At 35.0% G+C, this 26,881-nt stretch overlaps 3 protein-coding genes and 1 long non-coding RNA gene across 5 annotated transcripts; 2 read left to right on the forward strand and 2 right to left on the reverse strand.

Annotated features, from left to right (window-relative positions):
* The first annotated feature begins 1,559 nt into the window (after positions 1–1,559).
* RECQL3 (DEAD/DEAH box RNA helicase family protein) lies at positions 1,560–7,141 on the forward strand. The gene is made up of 19 exons (XM_089613603.1): positions 1,560–1,746; positions 1,864–1,974; positions 2,128–2,135; positions 2,234–2,317; positions 2,496–2,636; positions 2,707–2,741; positions 3,189–3,272; positions 3,416–3,504; positions 3,763–3,915; positions 3,997–4,093; positions 4,466–4,469; positions 4,565–4,714; positions 4,788–4,880; positions 5,013–5,078; positions 5,156–5,289; positions 5,614–5,708; positions 5,852–5,979; positions 6,130–6,236; positions 6,350–7,141. The coding sequence occupies exons 1-19, from the start codon at positions 1,593–1,595 to the stop codon at positions 6,831–6,833; spliced, it is 2,217 nt and encodes a 738-aa protein (XP_089469729.1). The 5' UTR covers positions 1,560–1,592; the 3' UTR covers positions 6,834–7,141.
* Positions 7,142–11,058: 3,917 nt separating this feature from the next.
* On the forward strand, positions 11,059–11,566 carry LOC149400062 (DUF1677 family protein (DUF1677)). Its single transcript, XM_089613175.1, has one exon. It carries the CDS (start codon positions 11,079–11,081, stop codon positions 11,421–11,423), a length of 345 nt encoding a protein of 114 aa, XP_089469301.1. The 5' UTR covers positions 11,059–11,078; the 3' UTR covers positions 11,424–11,566.
* Positions 11,567–12,812: 1,246 nt separating this feature from the next.
* On the reverse strand, positions 12,813–17,102 carry ALDH7B4 (aldehyde dehydrogenase 7B4). Its single transcript, XM_089611212.1, has 14 exons — positions 16,829–17,102; positions 16,629–16,715; positions 16,386–16,517; positions 16,167–16,239; positions 15,995–16,017; positions 15,850–15,913; positions 15,310–15,355; positions 14,855–15,035; positions 14,559–14,735; positions 14,059–14,223; positions 13,778–13,918; positions 13,565–13,662; positions 13,241–13,390; positions 12,813–13,152 (listed from the first exon to the last, which is right to left on the reverse strand). The coding sequence occupies exons 1-14, from the start codon at positions 16,961–16,963 to the stop codon at positions 13,098–13,100; spliced, it is 1,527 nt and encodes a 508-aa protein (XP_089467338.1). The 5' UTR covers positions 16,964–17,102; the 3' UTR covers positions 12,813–13,097.
* Positions 17,103–18,269: 1,167 nt separating this feature from the next.
* LOC149400064 (uncharacterized) lies at positions 18,270–26,281 on the reverse strand. Of its 2 annotated transcripts, none has more exons than XR_016296413.1 (12): positions 25,870–26,281; positions 25,712–25,791; positions 24,335–24,413; positions 22,270–22,361; positions 21,346–21,426; positions 21,069–21,191; positions 20,845–20,927; positions 20,168–20,514; positions 19,840–19,908; positions 19,700–19,758; positions 19,063–19,110; positions 18,270–18,540 (listed from the first exon to the last, which is right to left on the reverse strand). It is a non-coding gene; the product is annotated as an uncharacterized LOC149400064 (long non-coding RNA). The 2 variants fall into 2 exon arrangements; XR_016296414.1 differs by having other exon boundaries at positions 19,840–19,905; positions 25,870–26,280.
* Positions 26,282–26,881: the final 600 nt, after the last annotated feature.

Genomic DNA, 26,881 nt, shown 5'->3' on the forward strand with positions numbered 1-26,881 from the left:
TTTCATTATGTATAGCAAAATAGCCAATTGAGAGTACTATGACTTTTAATCATGTCTCGATTAATTTTAATCCAGTCTTCATAAAGTTTACATTATGTCTTTATAGTTCGTTGAGATTAAATTTAGGGCACTGTAGCGAAATAGCCAAAATGAAACTATGAAATTTGTTTTTAGCCTATGTTTCACAACTTTTAGAAAAATAGCCAACAGACTTATGTGACAATAATTAAGGTCTTATTTACCTTTATTTATTAACAAATTCGTCACTTTCTCTCTCCTACTTTTTTCCTACACTTTTTTTACATAAAAACTTCAAAAAACCATATCTATCTCATATGAACTCGAAATTGAGTGATTCCAAATCCTACGGATTCGTGACGCCGAGATCTTAAAAAATAGATCCATTGTGTTTGATGAAAAATCATGTTTAATACCATAGATGTAGAAAAATCATGTTACTACCTTAAATATGGAAATAACTGGAAATTTTTGAAATTATCAAAAAAATAAATGGAAACGTAACTATGATGCATTAAACATAATTTTTCATCCAACACAATGGGTCTATTTTTGAAGATCTCGACGCCACGAATTTGTAGGATCTGAAATCACTTAATTTCGAGTTCGTATGAGAAATATACGAATTTTTGAAGTTTTGATGCAAAAAAAATAGGAGAGAGAAAGTGACGAATTTGTTAATAAATAAGGGCAAATCAGACCTTAATTATTGCCACATAAGCCATTTGGCTATATCCCTAAAAATTGTCAAACATAGGCTGGATCCAAAATCACATGTTTAAAGTGACCTGGTTACTTACAAATCTCTTAAATTTAATCCAGCCTAGATTAATCTTACTTGGACTAGTTTGCTTATAGTTGGTAAACTATGACTATTTTGCAAAAGCTTAAGTTCTATTTGGCTATATAGCCGCTTGACCCTTAAATATATAGTTATATTTACAGTTTCACGTAGTTATATAATCAACGTTTCGTAAATCTTAGATAAATAGTCACGTTCATATATTTATACGTGTAAATTGACGTAAATACATTTTTTTTTATTTCAATAAAAGGGTAAATCGAAAATGTCACGTCATTTTTATGACTATTTATGTAAAATTTACGAAATGTTGGTTATATATTAATTACAAATATTTTAATTGATTAGTTACCTAATTTTTTCGTTTAATTATTGCACATAAGACCACTAATAAAATTGTACGGATTATAATTTGGATAAATTTTGGGAAAAATCTTTACTCCCATCCACTAATAGTCTTCCACTAATAAATAATAATACCTTGTCCATTTCCTAAACCAAAATGTGATTCCAAAGTCGATGCTTAATCTTATACGGACGTGTATTATGCGTGACGACCTGTAATATAACGATGTCGTTAGGATGAGAAACCCGAGAAGAGCGCGAAAGCGAGTCAGACGAGCGAAAAAGAGTTGTACACTGGAAGCTTCAAGTTTTGAGACAATCGCGGCGATTTCGAGCTCCAGCGATTCGTTTGCGATCGGAGAGAGAGAGAGAGAGAGAGAGAGAGAGAGAGAGAGAGAGAGAGAGCGATATAATTTTTTTTTTGAAGATGAAGAAATCGCCTTTGCCGTTGCAGAGCCCTTCCACCTCTTCAGGGAAGCAAATTCACGGCAGAGAAGCTCTGGTAAAGCTCTTGCGGTGGCATTTCGGTCACTCCGATTTCCGAGGCAAGCAATTGGACGCCATCGAAGCTGTCTTGTCTGGTACACCATTTCCATTTTCCTTCTTGTTAACAGTGAAGTTTTATTTTTCTGGATATGTATAACCAGGTTTTGTAGTCGTGTGATTAAGATTTGGGCATGTTGTTAATTTGGATACAGGACGAGATTGTTTTTGTCTGATGCCAACTGGAGGAGGTAAATCAATGTGTTATCAAGTCCCAGCGCTGGCGAAGAAGACCGGAATAGTTCTCGTCGTTTGTCCTTTAATAGGTTAAAGTATTTGATTCAAGTAGTTCTATTTCCTGTGTGTTCGGTGGTTAACTAGCTACAATTTGATCCATATTTGTTTATACTTTGGTCTCAAATGAGGAGAGACAAGCTTTTTTTTATTTCTTACATTGGTGACTCGGTTTTGGCGAGCAGCATTGATGGTAAGCATATTGAAACCTAGAACTCGTTGCTGTGATTCACGTATTCAGAAGATCGGTGTTTTCGGATTATCAGATCGTGCGATGTGTGTGAATATCAGGAAAACCAAGTGGCTGCGTTGAAACAAAGAGGAATTGCTGCAGAATATATCTCGTCGACCCAGACAGCAATCGTGAAGAAGAAGGTGAAATGCGTCTTCTTTCTTTTTGTGGTGTGATAAATTAGAGTTTAGATCGTTGATCATGTTTTCTTTCTCTTAAAGTTCTTTTCAGTTAGAAATCACCTTATCCAGGATTGAAGTAGGATCTCTAGTTTGTATTCTTAAGGTTAATTTCTTATCTAACTTTTCTGCCTCTTGGTAGATCCATGAAGAGATTGATTCTGGGAAACCATCCTTAAGGCTACTATATGTCACACCAGAACTGATTGCGACATCAGGATTTTTATCCAAGCTGTCAAAGATGTATTCGAGAGGCCTCTTGAATCTCATAGCCATAGACGAGGTAACAAAGTGATTTAATCACTTAACTTATCATTACAGCCAGATAAATCATGTCAATTGGAAACTTCCAGGCACATTGCATCTCTTCCTGGGGCCATGATTTCAGGTTTGTAAACTGCAGTTCTTAAATACTCTCTAGCTACAAAAAAATAAAACAAAAATAGTTTTTATGTTATTTTTTTTTATTTCAGATGACCATGCGACTACCCGGTATCCCTTATATTTATTTTTTTGGTCCCGAAACAGCAATATGACTAACTGTTGACCCATCCAGTCCTTTTGCTTCATGTCATTCCTGAATAACTCTACGAACTATTACTTTTGGATCACTTCAATGTTATTCTATCGATTCGTACCCATTGTAGATTTTTTGTTTTTTTTTTGTTTCATTTTACGAAAAGGTTCTGATGCATCTTTATTGTATAAAATCAGACTTCGTATATATATTTTTGTGTAAAAGAAAATGGAATTTCTATTGGTCAGTCCGAAATGTGTCATAACTAATAACATGAGATTATTTTGTATGTTGATTGAAATTTCAAATTAACAACAGGCCTGGTTACCGCAAGCTCTCATCATTAAGGAGACAACTTCCAGGGGTACCCATACTGGCTTTGACGGCTACAGCTGCTCCCAAGTATTTTTTTTTTCTTTCTAAAAGTAACTATGCCTTACTGTTCAAACAATATTTTTCTAGCTTAGTATGATTCCAGTTCAATCTTCAAATACAATGCATGTCTTAGACTGAGATTTGTTCCCTGACCACCATTCGTTTTGCAGAGTTCAGGAGGATGTCATTGAGTCATTATGCTTGCAAGACCCACTAGTCCTGAAATCATCCTTTAACCGTCCTAATATATACTATGAAGGTGTGTCAATCTTCTTTGACTTGATAAATACTCTTTTCTTTTATGCTGGCTACACATACGGTATATGAAATAGCCTATCATTGATTCATTATTACTCAGTTCACAAAGAAAGTAAGAAAAAAAAGGTTCTAGTGCTTATTTTTCCTCTTTAAGAGAATGATTCATTTATGGATCAAAAGACTTTCATTTAATTTTGCACTGTAAACTACACTTTTTCGTTGCTTTATGCCCGTTAACTGATCTTTTACCATGACACAGTTCGATACAAGGACCTTCTAAATGATGCCTACGCAGATTTGTTTAACTCACTCAAATCTGAAGGAGATGTTTGTGGTATTATTTACTGTCTTGAACGTACTGCATGTGATGACTTGTCAGCTCATTTATCTAAATTGGGGATTTCTTGTGCTGGTAAGTCACCAATCACAATCTTTTTGCATTTCTTTAGCTGAATCATTTGACATGTGTTCATGTTTCTTCATTTTTTCCCAGCCTACCATGCAGGATTGAATGATAAATTGCGTACTTCTGTTTTAGAGGATTGGATTTCCTCTAAGATACAAGTGGTTGTGGCTACAGTGGCTTTTGGGTAGGATTGTAAAACTTTGTTTCTTTGCTTGCATGTCATTGTGTCTTTTTGAAAAGAGCTTTTCTAGTTGGAATGTCATACTAATGGATAAGAAAACATAAATAGGTCATCATCAGGGGTTGTCTTTGACACATTCTTTTTAAAATTTAAATTTATTATTTTATTTTGAAATTCTGCCGGGTTAGTGGTTTGGTTCTACCTTTACATTATGGACTGTTTTCAAAACAGTGTTCCGGTTATAGGGGAAGATATGTATGTGAATATACTAGCAATTGCTTTAACCTTCACAATTTGTGATCCTTGCCTTCTATCATGTTTTGCTTGAGATGTGATGGCGAGTGCTGAATTTTGAAACTATTGCTGTTCCTTTAGGATGGTACGTAGTTCAATCACTTATTATTTGCAGTTCTTTCTCAAGCTACGATTTAAAAATTATTGCTGATCCTTGCTTCATGGTCAAATTTTTTCAAGGGAATTGATAGAAAGGATGTCAGAATCGTTTGTCATTTTAACATTCCAAAGTCAATGGAAGCATTCTATCAAGAGTCAGGTAGAGCGGGTCGTGATCAATTACCCTCCAAAAGTTTGCTTTACTACACAATTAACGATCGTAAGAAAATGGTAGGTTTGACTTAATGTTTCCACCTTATATCTTGTGTTGCATTGTTTCATCTGCTAATTATATGGTTTGCAGGAATTTATTTTGAGGAGTGCTGAGAGTAAGAAGTCAAAGACTTCAAACTCGCAGGAAACAACGTCGAAAAATTCTCTGATCGACTTCCATCAGGTGACAAAAAAAGAAAAGAAAAAAGCGAACTTACAAAATCGGAATGTAACTCTATGTTGAATATTGCAGATGGTTGAATATTGATTTTTTTTTCTTCTTTTTTTGTTTTTGTTTTTTTTTTTGTTTTTACAGATGGTTGAGTATTGTGAAGGTTATGGATGCCGTAGAAAAAAGATTCTCGAGAGTTTTGGAGAGCAGGTATAGCAATCAATATGTTTTGGATTCAGAGCACAAACGTCGGAAGGTTCAAACTAAAGTACTGACGTTCTAAACAGGTGCCTGGATCGTTATGTAAGAAATCATGTGACGCATGTAAGCATCCAAACCTTGTTGCAAAGCAATTGGAGGAGCTTAAAGCTACATGTGTTTATAGGGGAAAGTCCAGTTCTTCACAAATTTTTATGAGCAGGTATTTAAATCACCAGTATATAGATCGAGTATTGTTCCTGTGACTGCACTGGAAAAGTTGGTCAATATGTAAGTTGTTGGTGGTAACTACGTTCTACAATGCGTAGTTTGATCTTGTTGCATGTGGCCTTAGCACCAACTTAAATTGTAAAGTGGCCATGGGAACTTATAAAGTTAAATAGTCAAATTTAGAGGGTCGGTGTGGTGAAAGAAAATATTCTGTTTAGAAAACTGCTCCCTAAAATACATCATTGTTACTTCACAATTATACTATATTTCCGAATCATAAACATTCCTATGTTTGATACTCTGTATTCTATTTCAGCTCCGCGGATAAGTGTCGGGAAGGAGATTTTTCAGAATTCTGGAATCGAGATGATGAGGCAAGTGGTTCTGATGATGCCATATCTGATTCGGATGGTAAATCTCTCTCTCTCTCTATCTCTCTCTCAGGAAGTGTCATGTTATCAGGGTGGGACAAATTGGGGAATGGAATAGGCACTAGGGGGCAAAAAACAAATTAAAAAAATGAAGAAATATTTAACTTAGTGACTGCCTTCTAGATGATGTCAAGGCTGTCAAAACCCTTGCCCAGTCAAAGCTACTTAGAAAATCAGGATTAAGCGAAAGATTGGACATCTTGCAACGAGCAGAAGAGAGATATAATGGGAGCAAAATCTCGGATAACCAGGTTCGTACTGACATCTATTTTTGTACAACATGCTGATCAGCTTTGAATGCATCGCTTGCTTCATTCCTCAAGATAAATGCGGAAATGACATAAGCTGGTTGGTTAAATTTTCAATAACTGACCCTACTCATGTTTTACTATTGGATGAAGGAAAAAAAGCCGAATAAGAATGCCGTATCTGATACGCTGAGGGAATCAAGCAAACAAAGGCTACATAATGCTCTCAAGCAGGCCATACAACGGTTTGGCAACACAAAGTATTCTCCTAATTCCGAACTCATTTATCTTCTTTTTTTATTATTATTTTGGTTTGTCACACGCAGGTATAATTATCCAGAAGGGTTCTCACTATTCAAAGTTCTTTACGCAGGCTTCAAGTTGATGAATCGGCAATTTTTCTTGAAAACGAATGTTACAACAAGTTTGGGAAAACTGGGAAATCATTTTACTATTCACAAGTGGCAAGTACTGTGAGGTGGATATCAACTGCGAATCCTGGTGAACTGACTGGTCGGCTTGGCAACATTACTGGTCCCACTTCACCATCGGAGAGTGTTTCACTGAAAGCTGAATCTCCCACTTCACCATCTGGGACTTCGAATATTCCCGTGGCATTAACGGGACACAGAGAGGACACTACCATTGAAGATATTCACTTCAGAATTGGATCACAAAGACCAACATTTGATTTGCCAATAGAAAGTGATTCTCCCAGTACAAAACTGCCTCTGATTCCGTCGTTCTCGGAGTTTATCAACAACAAAAAGGTAAATGATAATCAGTCGAGGTCCTCACAGGTGCAATCAGAAGGCCGAGGTGAGAAGAAATCAGAAAAGAGAATGAAGTTTCAATAAGTTTGCCTTAATGGGTGTTCTTGGTAGGCCCAAAAAGATGACTGATAACGATCATGTAAGGAACGCTGAAACTCTGAAGCCACTGTTTTCTTTCTAATACTGTCTTCTGGTATTCCTGGTAGGCTTAAAATATGGCTTTCAAATAGACTAGAACTAATATGTCAATTTTTTTTACATCACATTTAAGTTTAAATTAATGTAAGGTACAAACATTATATAGTGAAGTACATTCATTTTGTATTTTCACTATTATATTAGATTCTTAATGTCATATAACGATATATGCATCGCATATTATTTACTCGTCTCCCGGGAAAAGCGAAAAAATGGCCATGTTGTTTAAACCTTTAGTTAAAACAACTTACTCGTAGGATTCATAAAATGGCTATTATGCCTAGCAAGAGGTGTCACAATATAAAATGGCTAAACACTTATTGATTTAATCTCCGAGCAACAAAAAAGAAAAAGAAAAAAGGAATAGAGATCATGATTTATATGGGGTGTAATTAATCGGTCCCAACCCTATATATAGAATATAGATAGAGTAAAAGGAAAGAGAACCCCTTTAATGGTCATATGATTTGATATAAGAGCCATGTATCGGTGTGAAAACAAAGACACCTCTAAAATGCGACTCTCTGTCGCATCACTATAACACGCAAATGTTTGCACATGGATAATTCTCAAGCTTTTATTCTTTCTCCCACGCGGTTTTCTGTTGTCCTTTCTCTTCTTCTCTTTGGATAGAATTTTACAGGCTTCTCTCAAGCTAAATGTTAATCACACAATATAACTAAAATTAATTACACATAATAATTGTGTTTTAATTACACATACTAATTGTTGACATGCAAAAATGTTACAACAATTATCCTGCGAAGAACAACAGATTTTGAGCATATAAAGATTTCAGACATAATTTTCTCCAAATACAGACGAATCTAATAAAAGAGAAAATATAAATGAAAGTGCTTTTTGATAGGTGAGGCTTTTGACGTGTACTTTTCCGTAGTTTATTTTCTTTGTTGCTTTGCTTCCTTTTTTATAGAGTTGAGTTTGAAGATCCTGGGATGATCAAGTCCATGATGTGTTAGTTACTTTGTAGCTTCCTTTTCTTTCTTGTGAGTGAGTGATTATTTTGCATAATCGCTTAGTAATTATTTTTACTAAGGTAACTGTTGAACACGTATTCTCATGCGATTATTAATTAAATTATGATGTGATCACGTTTTTTTTAGTTTGATTGAAAGGGTCCGAGCACGTGCTCAGAGGGTTCGAGAACATGCTCATACTCATACTGTGCTAATGATATGAGTAGCACTACTAATCAATGTTGACCTGAACATCGCACACTTGTGTAGCTCATGGATCAAAGGCTAACTAATTATTGTTAGCTTTGCCAACAGAATGTTGGAAGTGGTATATGAACTAGAATTGAATAGTCCAAAAATTGAAGCTGACGATCTCTGAGAGAGAGAGAGAGAGAGAGAGAGAGAGAGATACAGAGATGGACCTTTGGATAATTGGATGGGTGTAATAACTAGTCATAAGTGATTATTTGTGGTGGTGATATGGGCACAGAAGGCTTTCCATGCCGAATAATCTTCAATCGTATTGGCCAATTTGGCGTCAATGATTGGGGTGTCTCAGGTTATTCACCCAAATGGAAACTAAAATGGCCTTTGATGTCTCTCAATCTTCGATGAATTTGCATTCATTAATGATTGTGACCCCAATATTGGCCACGCACTTCTCTACCAGTAGTAGCAGAGTGATCAATTTGATGAATGCAACAACTTTTACTTTTTATGTATGTAGAGAAAGTTCGTAACTTGTTCACGCTTGTTGATCACGTGGAGTAACATGTCACGTTCTTGATTCATCAATTCTGCAAGCCTGAAATGTCGCAAATTATTGTGATTTTGATTATAACTCCGGATAGAGGATATGATGACTTTAAAGATCTTTCATTAGCTCAAAAGTACGTAGACGTAAACGTGGGAATGAGAATCGCACTATTGGAAACGCAGGAGATCACATGCCATTTGTAGATGGAGATTACCTTTGTTCTAACTTCTAAACTGTTCTTTCTTATTTAGGAGAAATGTTTATTCGTAAATTAATGATATACTTTTGACTCATTTATGGACTATTATACTCTTTTTCTCGCTCTTAACCTTTCAAAAGTTCGATAATCAAATTTATTTTCGAAAAAAATGATTTTTTTTTTAGCATTTGACTGATTCTATTGGAACCCGACAAGACTAAAAAAAAAAGTTGAAGATGGAATCCGACGAAATTCATTGTATCCTTAAATAATCTACGGCATGCCTAAAAATTATATAAAAATGTGGACAAAAAAATATGATAAACAAAAAATCAATTTAAAGTAGGGGTGTAATCGGGTTGGGTTAGTTGGTTTTTTCATGTTCTACCAACCCGAATCGCTACAACTAATTTTTTAATTTTAAAACTCAAACCAACCCGATTGAAAGGTAAAACCAAACCAAACCAACCCGAAAATAATCGGGTTGGTTTGAGTTGGTTTTTTCGGATTATAATTCTCAACAAATGACTATATAACTCGAATGAAAATCATATACATATATTATATCTAGAACGTTTTGTCAAATAAAATTAAAATTTTACTTATCTTTAAAAAAATTACGTATTAAAATAAAAATCACGCAAATTTTTAATTACCAAGTTTTCATGTAGTCGTAAATAATAAAGTATAATACTATGTATTTTTTATTTTATTATAATATTATTAAAAAAATATTATTTTTTTTTAACAATAGTACATATAAAATATTTGCAATCTTATAAAAATTAAATAATTAACACTATCGGGTTGGTTTGATTAAACTCAATCTCACGACTATAAAAAACCAAACCAACCCGAAACAATTGCGGTTTGGGTTGGTTACAACCCAAACTTCATCGGGTTTTAATGGGAAAAAAGAGTGCGGTTTGGTTTGGATGATCGGATTATTTGGTTTGGCGGTTTTGATGAACACCCCTAATTTAAAGAACGAAGTAGATTTTTTTGGGTATGATTATTGGACTTTTGAACGTGAAAATAGAGATGGTAAGATACAAAATCAAATAGATAAAAGAAATTCAAGAGTAAACATACAGTTGAAAATGAAATAGATAAAAGAATTTTATTTTCTAAATAAGGGCATATTAGTTTTAAAATTGGTCGAAAAGTTATTTGTGTAACCTTCCAAATATCAAATTTGTTTGTGCAATATAATATGTAAATGGATCTAATTAGTCAAATTTCTCTTTTAAAAAATGCCAACTTTTAACCCTTTAATTTGCCCCTCACAATTGTTTTTGGAAAATTTGTCGGTAATGACTCATTTTAAACCAAAGATTTTTCATCGATGGCCATATTTCATCTCGACTCTCTCTCTCTCTCTCTCTCTCTCTCTCTCGTTATTGAAGACCACTTGTCTCCTTGGCCCCGCAACGTTGCTGCCTCTCTCCGTCTTAGGTACTCTCTATCTCAATCTCCCTCTATTTATCATTCTCTTTCTTTCCATCTCTTCTCGTGTCACGTATCCTCCTCGATCTAATATGCGTGAAGTTCTTTGTAACGGTTGTTAGTTTGAATATTAATTTTTATGCGAGATTGCTCTCGCTAGGCCATCATCTTCACTTGTTGCTCGGCCTAGGTACTCCTAAGCTCGAGCTCGGTGTCCAAGAGTTAAGCTAACCTCTTGCATTTGACCGGGCATGATGAGCCTAACATTGACTCATGAGCCAAGTTTTAATTATTGGGCTAAGGGTGTCAAAATCTAGACTCAAGCTTCGCCTTCAACATTTTAACACCAAGAAAAATAAGTAGTCTAACACGGGTATATGGACTGAAAAATTTAGTCTAAAATTTTGAAAAATGGGTATGCCAAATATTTTCCCAATATTTATACCCCAAATATTTGAAACATAAAATCCACCTACATATCTTCTTGATCGGCCCGTAGACCTGAACCTGACACGTGGTCATAAAATCATTTAAAAAATTTGTAACCAAATGATCATTTAGACAAATAAAACTACGCCTACGAGTAAGTAAGTAGTAAACTCAAACCCAAAAAAGCGAAGAAGAATTATATATAATGTTGTTTATTTAACTAGAAATACTAAAAAAATAATAAACCTAGAAAGTGGACCCACACTATAATATATAAGGCTTAAGAAACTCGTCGGTTTTCATACACACAGCACCAAAGAAGAATGGGAATCGCAGGGTCGGAAACGGGGTCGGAAGTGGAGTCGGTGAAGTGCGACACGTGTGGGTTCACGGAGGAGTGCACGCCGCCGTACATATCGCACGTGCGGGAGAGGTTCGGCGGGCGGTGGATATGCGGGCTGTGCGCGGAGGCGGTGGAGGACGAGGCCCTCCGATCGCCGGCCCACATCTCCACCGAGGAGGCTCTCCGGCGCCACGTCACCTTCTTCCAGGACTTCCGCTCCTCCCGCCGCCTAACCGAGCACCCCATCTCCGCCTTCGGCCGGATCTTCCGCCGGAGCCTCGACTCGCCGCGCCGGACCGCCGTCTCTTCCCTCTCCTCTCGCTGAAGAAAAAACATGGTCTCTCTCATATGGGCTTTTCATGCTCTTTCCAAATTCCAATATGTACATACTAACTTCTTTTTTATTATATATAAATGAGGGATTATAATGAAAGGGTCTCTTCCTCTGGGTTCGGCTTCTTTGATCTATTAATTTTTTTTTTCTTTCGTGCTTTGGCTATTAGTTTTCAATTAATTTAAAGTCAGTCTCAAATTATGTCAACAAACCAATTGCGGCTTTGCTTTAAATTGCAGAATTTGGTTTTTTTTCGTGTCAGAACAGAAGTGCTGTGCTTGCATGTGAACTTGTATTGTTGTAGTCTGAGTTTGACAAGGGTTGAAATGGAATGGATAGTTTATTTTTGCTTTAAAACATGTGAGGCGTAACAGATGGCGACAGAGATCAATGAAGTTGCAAAGAAAATTCTCAAAGAAGCTAAAGCTTGTTTATTAATATTATTATTATTTTTTAAAATTTAAACACATCGGGAAGAAATTTCGCCGAGTGAAGTAGATTTTTAGTGGCTGCGATAAAATGAGGTCTAGAGCCAATCTACAAAATGCGAACACTTTTGCATTGTGTCGTGGGTAGTGCTTGCTAGAGCTATAGTACAAGGAAGTTTCTGGACTCATCTGGCCAAAAGCTAATCTGTGCCTCGTCAGAAACACAAGCATATAAAATGTGACAAATCTAAATTTTTATTTTCTGTGGGGCTGCTAAATTGACCCTCCTCCTCTTTTGTTTGTCGTTTTTTGTAACTACCACAATTCTAACGTGCATTATAGAAAGAAAAAAGAGTCGTTTTGTAAGAAAGCTCAGAACTTTGTAGTTGATGAATAACAATTGCATAAAATTGTGGTTATAAAACAATGAGAACGTTAATATACACATATATATATATACACACACATATATATATATATATATATATATATATATATATATATATATGAAATATAATAGTGTGGTCAGGTTGAACTAAGGCTGTCTTTCGGCGCTGTTCTTCATTAATGTTACTAACAAGTCAGCTGTTTTGACTATGAAGGACTGGAAATCCATGATTTATGGGTCGTATTACCAATGAATTTTGTGTATTCCCTCTCATTTTTAAAAGCTTTACCTAATACCGAATTAAATATTATTAATTTAAACTAAACAAAGACATATGTCGATATGTTTTGCTACTTTGTGGTGTTTCTCTATTTATGGTTTTTTTTTATCCGCTGTTACTTTGTGGTTTTTAATGGACACGAGTTCTGACCTCGAAGCAAATGAATTGAATAAAAAACCAATGCCGATGACTTTGAAAATATAAATTTACAGTTTCCCTTCTAGTGCCATCTCTTTATTTATAATTAAATAATCAAGAGCAACATTATAACTTGAGAAGTCTCATCACGTGAATGTTGTGAAAAGAGCTTTATTCACCTTTTGCATATATGCTATAAGCCATAAGGCATGTAGATGTAGTGAAACATTCTATCACGAGAATGGTGAACATTTGTTTAGAATACATCAAAGCAAAGTTCAGATTAAGAGCTAATAGGCAACCGGGTTTTGTTATTACAGATTAATTACGGAACGTCTTTAAAAAGTGACGTTTTATTATTTTTTTTTATTTTTTTTCTATGCAACGCCCGATCTTGACATAGAAGCCGTAGCTTTGCCATGGTGGCTGGACTAGCCAAAATTGATGCCCTGAGCCAGTGGTAGCTCACTTCCATAGTTGATAGTGCTGTTATAAGAACAAACAAATAAATTCGTCATGTAAACAAGTGGGAAACTGCGAATTGATATGTTTGATTCAAAAAAATAAAACTTACCATGTTGATCGCCGCATGTATTGCTTCCAAGAATCGCTGCCGGCTTCGCGACCGCCACCTGTCGCTTTCTCTCCTCCGAAAGCACCACCAATCTCTGCTCCGTTTGTCGGAATGTTCGCATTCACTATACCACAATCACTTCCACGAGGCCTGTGTATAGTCGAAACATATGGTTAACATTTCTTTAATTTTTGTGTTTTCTTCCTTGCTATTGTGTGTTTCATTCTGGCCAACTAGTGTTTCTCAAAGAAAAAAATTGGTTTCATAGGGGACTATCAGCCGGAAGAAAAATATATATTTTTTCACCGAGCACAAATCACTTACCCGATCCATTTGAAAATAGCATCTGGACGGCTGGTGAAGATCGAACTACTCAATCCTTGCGGCACAGCGTTGTTCAAGTGAATCGCCTCGTCCAGATTCTACAATTTAGGACACAAAATCATAAATACATATCAATAATAAAAAAATTAAAAAAAAATTTATTTATAATCATGGATGACAGAGTGACATGAGAGAGAGAGAGAGATGTTGTACCTGAATTTTCATGACATACAGAACCGGAGCAAACAATTCTTCTTTTACAACGGCAGCACTAGGAGAGATCTCGACTATCGTAGGCTGTACAAAATTACCATCTGATTCTATGACAGACCCGCCGGTCAAGATCTTCCCACCCTGCTTATATATAGAATAATTAATTTACTAAAAGAAAATCCTGATATCTTATACTCAAGAGTGACATTTAAGCAATCAGAATCCAACATAACCGATAAAACATTCCAATCCCAGCAAGTCATAGGAAACAACAAACATGCCTGTGATTTTATGATCGCAATCCCCTTTTCGAAATTCTCCCTCGATGCTCGGGTGTGAAGAGGGCCTACAAGGGTTCCTTTCTCCAATGGATCCCCAACTTTGACTTGTTTATAAACACCGACTAGTTTATCTAATACGCTCTCGTATATGCTTTCGTGAAGAAACTGCATCATGGAAGAAGACAAACAAACTATTAGATATGTATATTATTCCCAGAGGATAATTCTCAAAGTACGTCCACAACTGGCCAAATATAAAGCAACAAAGGGATAAAATGTTTAAACATTAAGCTAATCCTGAGAACCAAGGGATTAAATTCTAACCAAGTATCTTCACAGATATAAAACACAATACATGAAAAAGAAATTTAAAAAAAAAAAACAAATATATGATAAATTCTTCACTCTATCTTAATGTTACATAAATTTACTAAATAAATAATATAAAAAACTAATTATTTCAATACACGATAGATGTGTGTGTGTACAAAACTCTTTACCAATCTACGACAACTAGTGCAGCGTTGACCAGCGGTTCCAACAGCTGCAAACAAAATAGAGCGCACAGCAAGGCCAATGTCTGCATCGTCCATAACTACAATAGCGTTGTTTCCACTCAATTCAAGCAAGCATTTACCGAACCTTTGGTTGACTGTTTGTTGCACCATCAAGCCCACCTTTAAACAAATATATGGGAGTTGATCTTAGTCTCGAGGAAAGAATTGCGTTCCTCGTGTTTATGTTTTCGTAAATTTTTTTTTTGCTGAAATACAGGAGTGTGAATAAAACTACTAACCTTTGAACTTCCAGTGAATGACACTAGGGGTATTCTTGTATCCTGCGCTAATGCTTGACCGATTTCTGCTCCTCCACAGAACGATGTAAATATTGCACCTGGCAAATTGTTTTTCTCAAGAACTTCTGAAATCAGCTTTGTGACGGCAATAGTGATCAACGGAGTAGTTGGAGCACCCTTCCTGTATAGTACATGACATAAACGGAAATCTTCTCGTCAACACCTACTGGACGTTAGCTTATTTGAATTCATAATAGAAATCTGCTAGGATAGTTTTGGTTAATTCTACCACACTAGCAATGGTAATGATGAAAAACAAATGAATGTTTATGTATGCCAAATACGATCTAAGAATATATGTCAAAATGTAAGTAAAATATGAACTTATTACTCATTTATTATGCAGATTGAATTTTGAAATAGCATTATGAATCCATATAAGGGCTTGAACTTACCACACGACACAGTTTCCACAGACCAAGGCAAGGCAGGCATTCCATCCTGAACCCCCAAAATAAAAAAAACATCACAATTATAAAATGTGGAAGCAACAATATGTATGTATAGTATACTGCAAAATGTGGAAGCAAGCACTGACGGAATCTTCAGAAACTATATAATTTACCATATAATTTTATCCCAGTAAATAAGATCACACACACACACACACAAAAAGAAAAAAGGAAAAGAAAAGAAAAGGAGGGAAAAAAACAAGAAACAAAACTCTTACAAGTCAATCAGCTACAGTATTGAAGTTTTCTAATTTAAGGGGTGGTGTAGAAGCTAAATCGACAATGCACATGCCTATGTTAGTTCATTAAAGTTCAAATCACTTGAAACATGAGTATTGAGTGATATGATCGGGAGGTTATGTAGTACATGTAGCAAGTGCAATATTTCCATATCTAACAGGCCAGTATTTATGACGAGTTAAATCAGACAAAAAGACCTTAAGTTCACATTGAAAATAAGTGAGGCAGCAAATAGGAACTCACCGAGAACAGCACATGGGAAATTGAAAGCAGTGATCACTCCAACTATTCCCAGCGGGTTCCACATCTAAAAAAATATGCACATGATCATATATGGTTAAACTAAGCTTGCCTTTCATGTTTTGACGGATCAATTTTAAAAATTCACCTCCAACATCATGTGATTTGGACCTGCAAGCAGAAAGAAGATGTTTCAATGAAACGACTACGAAACCAAAATCAATTCACATGTCTGAATATCTACAATACCATAAATCTACGTAGCTAGCAATAGTGATTAAAAAAAAGTAACTAGCAATAACAGCATGAAGAAAGCTCACGTTCTGACGGTATTATAGACCCGTTCAGTTGCCGGCTCAGCCCAACGGCATAGTCACACATGTCGATAACTTCCTGGGGAAAACAATACTTCAAAGTTTAAGATATCAAGTTTCTATTCTGATCACTCTCTAAGCTCATATCAGCATCACACACCGAAAACAGCAAAAACCTCTACTTAAACATCGAAATAATTGAAGATAAACCATCCAGACCCGTACCTGAACCTCACCAATTCCCTCGGGAAGTATTTTTCCCATCTCGAGGGAGACGAGCCGGCCAAGATGATCCAACTTGGCCCTGAATGCGTCTCCGATCTGCCTCACGATCTCGCCTCTCTTTGGTGCCGGAATCTGAACCAAATCAGTTTCTCAATCTAAACGTCCTCGTAAATTTGATGAAATTCAGATTATTCAGTAAGGAAAACAATTTATCGAAAGAAAATCGAAATCGACGAGACTAACAGTCATCCATGTCTTGGCTGCTTCATAGCAAGCACTCAAACCCTCCTCATAATCCTCGATCGAAACTTCCTTCACTTCGGCGATTTTCTAATTTCAGATAATAACAATTATTATTCGCTCTAAATAGAAAGCAAACGATTATCAAATCAGAAAAAACTAATCACGAGGAAACAATATCATTCGTTAAAAAAAAAAAAAACCTGATTCGTAGAGGGAGAGACAGTAGTAGTGACCGGTCCATTGGCTTTCCATTTTCCATTGACGTAACCTCCGAGGTTTTCTGGTCCAACGCCGATCTCCGTAAGGAACTCGAATTCTTTCTTGACGAAACCCATTTTAATCAAGAGACACAAACTGATGTAGCTGAGAGCAAAACAGATTTGAATATATATGGGTTGCTAATAGAGCAGTGGAAATAGAAAACTAAGCCGTGGCTTTTGCTTGATTTGCTTATGTTATGTGAAAACGAAAGGAAAACATAATTTTATTATTATTAATTTATAAATCATAATAAAAGAGAAATATGAATATACAGATCCTAATTGATAAGGATGAATTGGAATCATGTAACTGACTAGACAACGTGTTTTCAAAGAACTGTGTTGCTCTTATCTTACGTGTAGTTTATTACTTCACGTGTCACTCCTAAAAAGAGTTTCCGTAATCCTATTTTGTAGTGCAAATTTTAATGGGAATTTAATACAAATGACACTCGACAGTGTATTCATACCTTTTTTTTTATTGACTTTGTCATAAATTTATATTATTTTTGTACAAATCGTATAAGACGATTAGCCATAATATGAAAAACATGATAAGAGAGAGAGAGAGAGAGAGAGAGAGAGAGAGAGAGGGAGAGAGAGAGAGAGAGAGCATTAACCAAGTACCAACCCCATGATCTAACATAAGTGTCAAATCATTTTTATTTTATTTTGGTAAGAAGCTTCAATATTAGTGTCAATAATTACTAAAATTTAGTATCGAAAATCAAGGTGTCTAGTGAAAAATAATTACTAAATTTTACGACCTGACTTTCTTTTCTTTTCTTTTTTGACAATCTCCATTTTGGAAATTGTGTGAAATTATCAACTGCTATGCTAGTTAATAGTTATCACTTACAAATTGACATTTTATAATAAGAAAAGTATTCTGAAAAATATTTTAAAAAATTACAATATTTAAGTAATTTATACTAGATTAGGTGCATATATATATATATATATATATATATATTTATTTTTAAACTTCATTGGTTTTCATTCTTAACTATTCTAATTTTTTTTTTTTTTGAAATGGAATCTTAACTATTCTTATTATTTGAATGTACATATTATTTTTTTAATTAAAAAATACCTCTAGGAAAAATTTAAGAAAAAGTTATTTGTATGATTAAACCCGTAAAAAAGAAGTTATGATTTTAGTGAATTTTGGTTAAAAAAAAATAAGACATTAGAGGTATATTTTAATTAAAAAAATAATATGTACATTCAAATAATAAGAATAGTTAAGATTCCATTTAAAAAAATATATATTAGAATAGTTAAGAATGAAAACCAAGCGCTCTCACAAAATATATCATTAGGCTAAAATAAAATATAAAGAGTACATACACAACACACCAAGGCTCTTCCAAAATTGTTTTCACTTATATTGCTTATATTTATTACAATTTTAACGACTTATTACTTTCAATTATTCAAATATTCACACTTTATGGATGAAAAATATTTACATATATCGAATTATGTTACATTTTTTCAAAAGTGCTAATGTAAACAATAGAATGAAACATTTTGAAATTAAAAATAAATAAAAAAAAAAACAAAATAATATAACAATTTCAAAAAAAAAAATTGCCATTATTTTGGAATTTCAGTAAATAAAATAGCATTTGTGTCAATTTGTGTCATCCCTGCAAACATTTTGTCAAGTAAAGAAAATCAAAGTCACAATGTATAAAGTTATAAACATATGAAATATAGCACATGATCAAGTAACTAATCAAATACATCGTTTAGTCTCATATCATAGATTATGATTCAAACTTTCAGCCACTTCATTATAAATAAAACAGAAGTAACAGCACATAATAAGAACATAAGAGCGAAAGCAATAACTAATGATCAACATCATTCACAATCACAAACTACGTCACAGACTAGGGATGATATACGGATTATGTTAGCACTGACTAAGGACTAAAATAAATATTATTAGCTTTTCTAAATGAAAGTATAGCCTACCAACTAATATTCTAGAGCTGACTGCCTACAGAGAATCAATATAGTGATCAATGTTCACCTTTTTTAAACTTTCATATTACCATGAAAAAACAAAAAAAAAGAGACTGCCATACATTATTACAGCAGATATGTACCAGACTAAAAACAACAAAGACATGGAACTTTACATTTATTTGTTGGTGGTTGCTTACCAATCCAAAGCTCCAGGTTAAAGAGATTATATTGCCATATTCTCCGACCTATAAATTAAATACCAATTTAGATCCTTGGACAATTTCATTGGTAAATTATCACCTGAGTCTGAAAAATGGCATGACTTTCACTTCAAATTTCTAAAAACCGCAAAAAAGTTGAATTATGTACTTAAAAGCACACTGGCAAGTTCATGGTTTGACAAAACTTCAAATTGAACCTAAAATGCAAAAGCAAGTGAGGACTCATAATTCAACAAAAAAAAAAAAAAATACGCAAGAGTTGCATGATGAAAAATCTTACCTCGTCAACAATTGAAGCTAATAAAAAAAAATTCTGGACCAACATTTTAACCGTTCATTTCTTTACGAGCTCAACCTCCTAGAAAACTTATATCTAACTGAAAATCACTTATTACAGAGAATTATTTTCTTGAAAATATTATAATATGATAGCTAATAGGACCCAAATGACTTTCTGTACATAATGCACCAATCTCAGAATGCGTGTGTTCTATCACCTACTCGGAGTCAAGGCCAATCATACCTCGACATATGAGATCCTTCGATTGATAAAAACTGTTATAGATAGTCATGCTATGATTATGTAGTGTTCTAAAATAAAGTAGTTGTGTACCTGTTCGTACCACTGAGTTGTTACAAGTTACAACCCAAGAGCCGCTATTTCTCATACCACTGTGGTAAGGGAATTTCAGGCCGAGTTACGAACCGAGTACAAACAATTAAAGAGAAGAAAAAATAAAGGGAAAAACATACTCTTGTCTCTCATCGTCATGACACTGCTCTCCCATGTCAGAACCACCACAACAAGGACGATCAGCGCTGCTTTAAGAACAAAAGAAACGATACCTTTGGGTTTATAACCTAACATTTCAAATATTATTTAGAGCAGAAGATCTGAGTTCTCGATTGGTCATGTCCTCTCAGATATTTCTAAATGCATACACTAACCAGGTCACCAATATCTGGATCTAAAATTTAATGTCTTGAGATACAATAGAGTTGGGATCACAGCAGGATTTTGGTACTCACAAATGAGGCTAAAACTAAAAATAAAAATAGAAGTTGCGAAAAACATGTTTACCTGTGCATCAAAATGTCACATCACGAGATTCCTTCTTCACAAGCAGGCAGCAAATACCTGTAAATATTTAGGGGGGAAAAATCTTACAGCCAAGTACGTTTCTCACTTCAAAAGGAAAAAAATTGAGAGATGAGGAGAGATAAGATCCAGGTTTTGCTAGTGTTTGGGCTGCTTCGAGGTTTCGCGTTGTGGTGAGGGAAACAGTGCCGTTTTGGCCTAAATTTCTGATGCTTATGGAACATCTCGGACCCAGAGAAATTCGGTTTCTGGATCTTGCGGAGGTACAAGCCTTATTCACCAACGACCAGAAAGTGAGCAAACAAGAATTCTGACCCTGCGAGACTGATCTACGATTGAAATGAAGAGCAAGTCAACTGTGTTGATATGGTGACCGACCTTCTTAAGACCACAAACTAGAAACACAAACTTAAATCCATTAAAAAAAAAAAAAAAAAAAAAAAAAAGAAAAAAAAAAGGCAAACACAGAACTCTCGTTTGCTGAGTCTGGTCGAACAGTGAACGCACAAGAATATCTCATCGAATGCAAGACGGGCAAAATAATACACTGACCCACATCCAATGGTCATTATTTTTTTAGAAACTAAAAAAATTACTATCAAGAAAGATTTGTCAAGAACGAAGCGAAAAAGAGAGCGAGGAAATACTAAAAAAAGTACCATTTTATCAGCAAGAGAATCGCCTTCCCTACTTTCCTGCATCTTCACTGCCGCGGCACTCCCAACTACTTTGTCTTACCAATCTGGTCAACCATCACCAATCACACTTGGATCTTCAGGTTTACAACCGAAAATCTATTTTTATTGTTCATGATTCCAAGTTTCAAACCATGATGATTGTACGAAAGATATAAAGTTTTTCCCAAAATCCATTTACATTCTACCTGATTCTTCCTGTTTCCCCGACTTCAGCACCTCTATTTTGGCTCTGACTTCTCCATCTAATACTTCCTCTCCACAATTTATTACCTCTACCAGCCACCGTGATGATCAAATTAAAATATAGACTGTCACGAGAAAGAAATTACCATTGACGTTATGTGATTAAATATAGGCCACTGATGATAAACTCCAGATTATAGTTCTTAAGACAGACATGGACCAAGGAAACCAAAACAAATCAACTAATAAATAGAAAAATATCCAGAAGCTTAGCATTACCTTTTCCTTTTAGGCAGCAGCAGAATATTGGCCATCGCTTGTGTCTATGACACATCAAAAAATCCCACAGCTAATAGCCTCCTACCATTTCCAATTTGGAAGAGAATGTGACATAACCAAAAGGTGTATAACTAAAAAGAGTTAATGCAAGTGTATAATCTTATTAAAGCACTAGAAGAGGTCAAGTTCAAGAAGCGAGCCTAAGCATAAAACCCAGTATCTAGAAATTTACATACGAGGGGAAATGTACAGTATTAATTATCCCCTCACCAACATACTTGAGTTGTCACTAGATGGAAATGTGAAGCAACAAACAGCTCCTCTTTCTGGATTCAAAGGGAAATTAGGACATTAAAACTTGAATAAATAAAGAATTAACCAAATTAGTGATATATGGTGATGGTTTAGGAAAAACTATATGTGCCTTTAGTAACAAACCATGGGACTAGTATATCCTAGCATCATGAACAATGGATATAATGATCGTTACTAAATTTGATTGGAAGCAATGAAAGATTTTAGAACAATTTCGGGAAAGAACAAAAAACTTCATTTTTAGTGAAAACATAAATCAGTTTTAATTACAGACGAGTAGTTGGAGAGTGATGTTGGTGAGGATTGTGTGTGTGTGTGTGTGTGTGTGTGTGTGAGAGAGAGAGAGAGAGAGAGATGTGCTCGAACCAGAGTGTCTAACATACTCATCTTCTCGCGATTCTGCTAAACAATCACTACACAGAAGTAACAAGTCAAGCGTATATACAGTAAGTATGCACACATATTCTGCTTAAATTCACCCTGAATCTAAAAGAGCAAAATCATATATTGTCCTACTATATAAAGTAAAATATAAAATGATTTATGTTGTCTATAAAATCGCATTTATGCTTATTCATATCAAATTAATGATATTTTCCAAGCTCTCACCAAAAATGTCGAGATATACAATAGATACTTGGCGCTTGGAAGCTCTTCACTGTAATTGAGTCCTAAATGCTTGCATCCCAATAACAAAAAGGCTACAAACAAAGTAACCAAGGGACAACAGAGCACAAGACTGGTTAAATTCTTAACACACACCCACACATTTATATTCATAGAGATACATAGAAAATACAAAGCCAGACTAGAGAATATATATAAAGCAAAAGATACATATTCTTTCATAAAAAATAAAAAAATAAAAACCATGGACCCTGTTACAGTCAAAAGAACATTTAATTCTATGTTGGATTTGGATTTAAACATATATCTCAAATAAGTTTGCAAACCAATATTTTTCGGGCAACAAGGGAGTAAGTGCATAGAGGGATCAACGATATCAAACAAATTACTGCAGAACTAATAGAACAAAGTAAAAAAAAAAAAAAAAAAAAAAAAAAAAAAAGGAAGAACGTTTTCAGATCATTTTTTTATAATAGAAACAGTACTCTATTAACGTAAAAATAAAAAAACTGGAAGAACCGAGATAGAAGAGAGAGTATTTAAGTATTAAAGGACAAAAACAGATGGGTTTTTTTTTTTAATTTTAAATTTAAGGGATGGTTCAAGATAAGAGGCAAAAAAGAGAGGATTTTTCAACATTTTCAGATTTATGAAGAGGGTTTTTTTATTTAAGATAGCAAGAAAATAAACGAAGATGAATACTTCTAAAGAGATTTAATCGAGGAAAGGACAAAAACAGATGGGGTTTTTTTTTTAATTTTAAATTTAAGGGATGGTTCAAGATAAGGGGCAAAAAAGAGAGGGTTTTTCAACATTTTCAGATTTATGAAGAGGGTTTTTTTTTATTTAAGATAGCAAGAAAATAAACGAAGACGAATACTTCTAAAGAGATTTAATCGAGGAAAGGGATTTTGAACAGAATAGAAAACATAGAACATTTTTCATTTTTAAGACAGGGTTTTCCAACAAATCCGTGAGCTACTACAACACTGCTCTTCCGCATCTTCGCCGTAGTTGCGTACGCTCCGCTGACAACACATGTCAAAGTGCATAAGCTTAAGCGGTGAAGATAACAATGCCCAGCCACCCCAATAGAGATTTGATAAAGGAAAAAAAGATAGAAAGAAAAGAAATATAACTTTTTCGGATTTGAGACAGGGATTTTTAACAAATCTGTGAATTGCCACGACATTGCTCTTCCGCATCTTCACCCCCGCTGCGTACGCTCTGCTGACAACACATGTCAAAGAGCATAGCTTAAGTGGTGAAGATAACAATGTGCAACAACCCAATGGAGGCAATCACGGTCAGGGAGGCTTGGGACCATGGCGACGAGCTTTGTGATGGGGGGAAACTTTGGTCATGTATAAAGGCGGAGAAAGGTTTTAAAAGTGCTAGACCATAATTATTGAAATATGGAAGAAGGAAAAAGCTTTTAAACATTTATTTAATAAAAAGAAAAGTTTTAAAGGTTTTAAAATCTGTGAGTTGCCACTACATTGCTCTTCCGCATCTTCACAGCCGCTGCGTACGCTCTTATGACAACACATGTCGAAAAGCATAGCTTAAGCGGTGAAGATAACAATGTGCAACAACCCAATCGAGGCAATCATGGTCGGAGAGGCTTGGGACCCACATGGTGTGACGAGCTTTGTGAGGGTAGAAACTTTGGTCATGTATAATGGTTGAGAAAGGTTTTAAAAGCGCTAGACCATAATTTTTTAAATAAAATAGCATGCCGATGGAAGAAGATGAAACAAAAAAACTAATGCAGACAAAATCCTCTCTATAGATTCAACAAGAAAAGGATTTTAAACAAATTTTTTATAAAAAAAAAAGTGGGTTTTAACTTTTAAATATAAGAATTCTTTGTGTACAAGGGCTCATACGTTTTGGGGAGAGAGCAGTTTTAAAAGCTTTATACCACAAGGCAGAAAAAAAAAAGGAAGACAAAGACACTCTTAATAGATTCATCCAGAAAAAGATATGATCGTGTAATGATAATTTATCTTCTAAGCACAAATAAAGAATAGAAATGATTACATACCCGGGTTGCGACCTTCTTCAACAGTCACCGCCCTCTATTTCACCACTGGTATGCGCTGAATCTTCCACTCTTCTTCAAACTTGTAAATTAAAAAAAAAATGTAAATTATAATATGTACTCGTATACCATAAAAGACTACCAAAGAAATTATAATATTTTTTAAATAAGATAGAAAGATAACAAACAAAGACGAAAACCTCTAAAGAGATTTGATCGAGGAAAAGGATTTTGAACAGAACAGAGAAAATAGAACATTTTCAGATTTAAGACAGGGTCTTTTAACAAATTTATGAGCTACTTAGACACTGCTCTTCCGCATCTTCACCGCATCTGCGTACGCTCTGCTGACAACACATGTCAAAGAGCGTAGCTTAAGCGGCGAAGATAACAATGTACAGCAACTCCAGTAGAGATTTGAAACAGGAGAAAGCTTTTTAACACAATGGAAAGAAACAATAGAACATTTTCGGATTTGGGACAAGGTCATTTAAAAAATCTGTGAGTTGCCACAACACTGCTCTTCCGCATCTTCACAGCCACTGCGTATACTCTGATGACAACACATGTCGAAGAGCATAGCTTAAGCGGTGAAGATAACAATGTGATGGTCGGGGAGGCTTGGGATCCACATGGAGCTTTGTTATGGTGGAAATTTTGGTCATGTATAAAGGATGAGAAAGGTTTTAAAAGCGCTAGATAATAATTTTTTTAATCAAACCCTCTATAGATTCAACAGGGAAATAGCTTTTAAACATCTCTTTTAAAGAGTGGGTTTTGAATATAAAAACGTTCATTGTTTTCGAAGGCTCCTACTTTTTAGGGAGAGACAGAGGTTTTAAAAAGCTCTATACCAGAAGGCAGAAATAAAGGACGACGAAGGCACTCTTAGTAGATTCAACCATAAAATGATATGATTGTGAAATGATAATTTATCTTCCAAGCCACTGCGTATACTCTGATGACAACACATGTCGAAGAGCATAGCTTAAGCGGTGAAGATAACAATGTGATGGTCGGGGAGGCTTGGGATCCACATGGAGCTTTGTTATGGTGGAAATTTTGGTCATGTATAAAGGCTGAGAAAGGTTTTAAAAGCGCTAGATAATAATTTTTTTAATCAAACCCTCTATAGATTCAACAGGGAAATAGCTTTTAAACATCTCTTTTAAAGAGTGGGTTTTGAATATAAAAACGTTCATTGTTTTCGAAGGCTCCTACTTTTTAGGGAGAGACAGAGGTTTTAAAAAGCTCTATACCAGAAGGCAGAAATAAAGGACGACGAAGGCACTCTTAGTAGATTCAACCATAAAATGATATGATTGTGAAATGATAATTTATCTTCCAAGCACAAGTAAAGAAAAAGAAATGATTACGTACCCGGGTCACGACCTTCTTCAACAGTCACCACCCTGTATTTCACCACCTGGTATGCGCCGAGTCTTCCACTCTTCTTTAAACTTGTCAATTAACAAAAAAAAAAACGTAAATTATAATATTATCCGTAAACGATAAAAGACTAACAAACAAATTATTACCTGGTAAGGCTAGTCTCGGGATTGCTTGTACCAAGTCGATCACCGGATCGCCTTAGGGCTCCGCGACAATGCACCACGGCGCCGCTCTTCCGCATCACCACCGCAGTGGCGATAACAGCGCGACGGACCATTGTTGCGAGCCCGCCGCGGCGATCAGTTGAGATTCTCGTCGGGAGTGAAACAATTTCTCAAACCTTAAGAGAGAGAGAGAGAGAGAGAGATGAACGACAAAGTTGCTATCGAGAGAGAGGGACAGAGACAGATCGCCTTAGGTCTCCGCGCCGAAGTGGCGATAACAGCGCGATGGACCATTGTGGCGGAGCGGATCACGGCGATCTGCAGAGGTTTTTGTCGGAGCTGAAACAGTTTCTCTCAAACCCTAAGAGAGAGAGAGAGAGAAGTGAACGAGGGAATTCGACGGTGTGTGTCTCTATTTATACGTCTCCGAAACTTGCGCACCAATTATCTCGGTGTTTTTGATACAGCTGTAAACAACAATACAACATACTCTCATTTAATGATACCCTTAATTGATAGTTTGCTTCCTTAAAAAAAAACCGTTTTTTTTTCTTTTTTCCTTCTTCTTTCCCTTTTTGTTTCTTTGTTTTATTACACTCTATAACGGATATAAAATCTCTGTTTAATCTTTTGTATATTTGATACAGTTGTAAACAACAATACAACATACTCTCATTTAATGATACCCTTAATTGATAGTTTGCTTCCTTAAAAAAAAACCGTTTTTTTTCTTTTTTCCTTCTTCTTTCCCTTTTTGTTTCTTTGTTTTATTACACTCTATAACGGATATAAAATCTCTGTTTAATCTTTTGAATATTTGATACAGTTGTAAACAACAATACAACATACTCTCATTTAATGATACCCTTAATTGATAGTTTGCTTCCTTCAAAAAAAAAAAAAAAACCGTTTTTTTCTTTTTTCTTTTTTCCTTCTTCTTTCCCTTTTTGTTTCTTTGTTTTATTACTCTATAACGGATATAAAATCTTTGTTT

The sequence above is a fragment of the Urtica dioica genome, chromosome 4 (assembly GCF_054948205.1).
Source record: "Urtica dioica subsp. dioica isolate 48M chromosome 4, U.dioica_male_clone48M_v1_H2, whole genome shotgun sequence".
Classification (NCBI taxonomy): domain Eukaryota; kingdom Viridiplantae; phylum Streptophyta; class Magnoliopsida; order Rosales; family Urticaceae; genus Urtica; species Urtica dioica.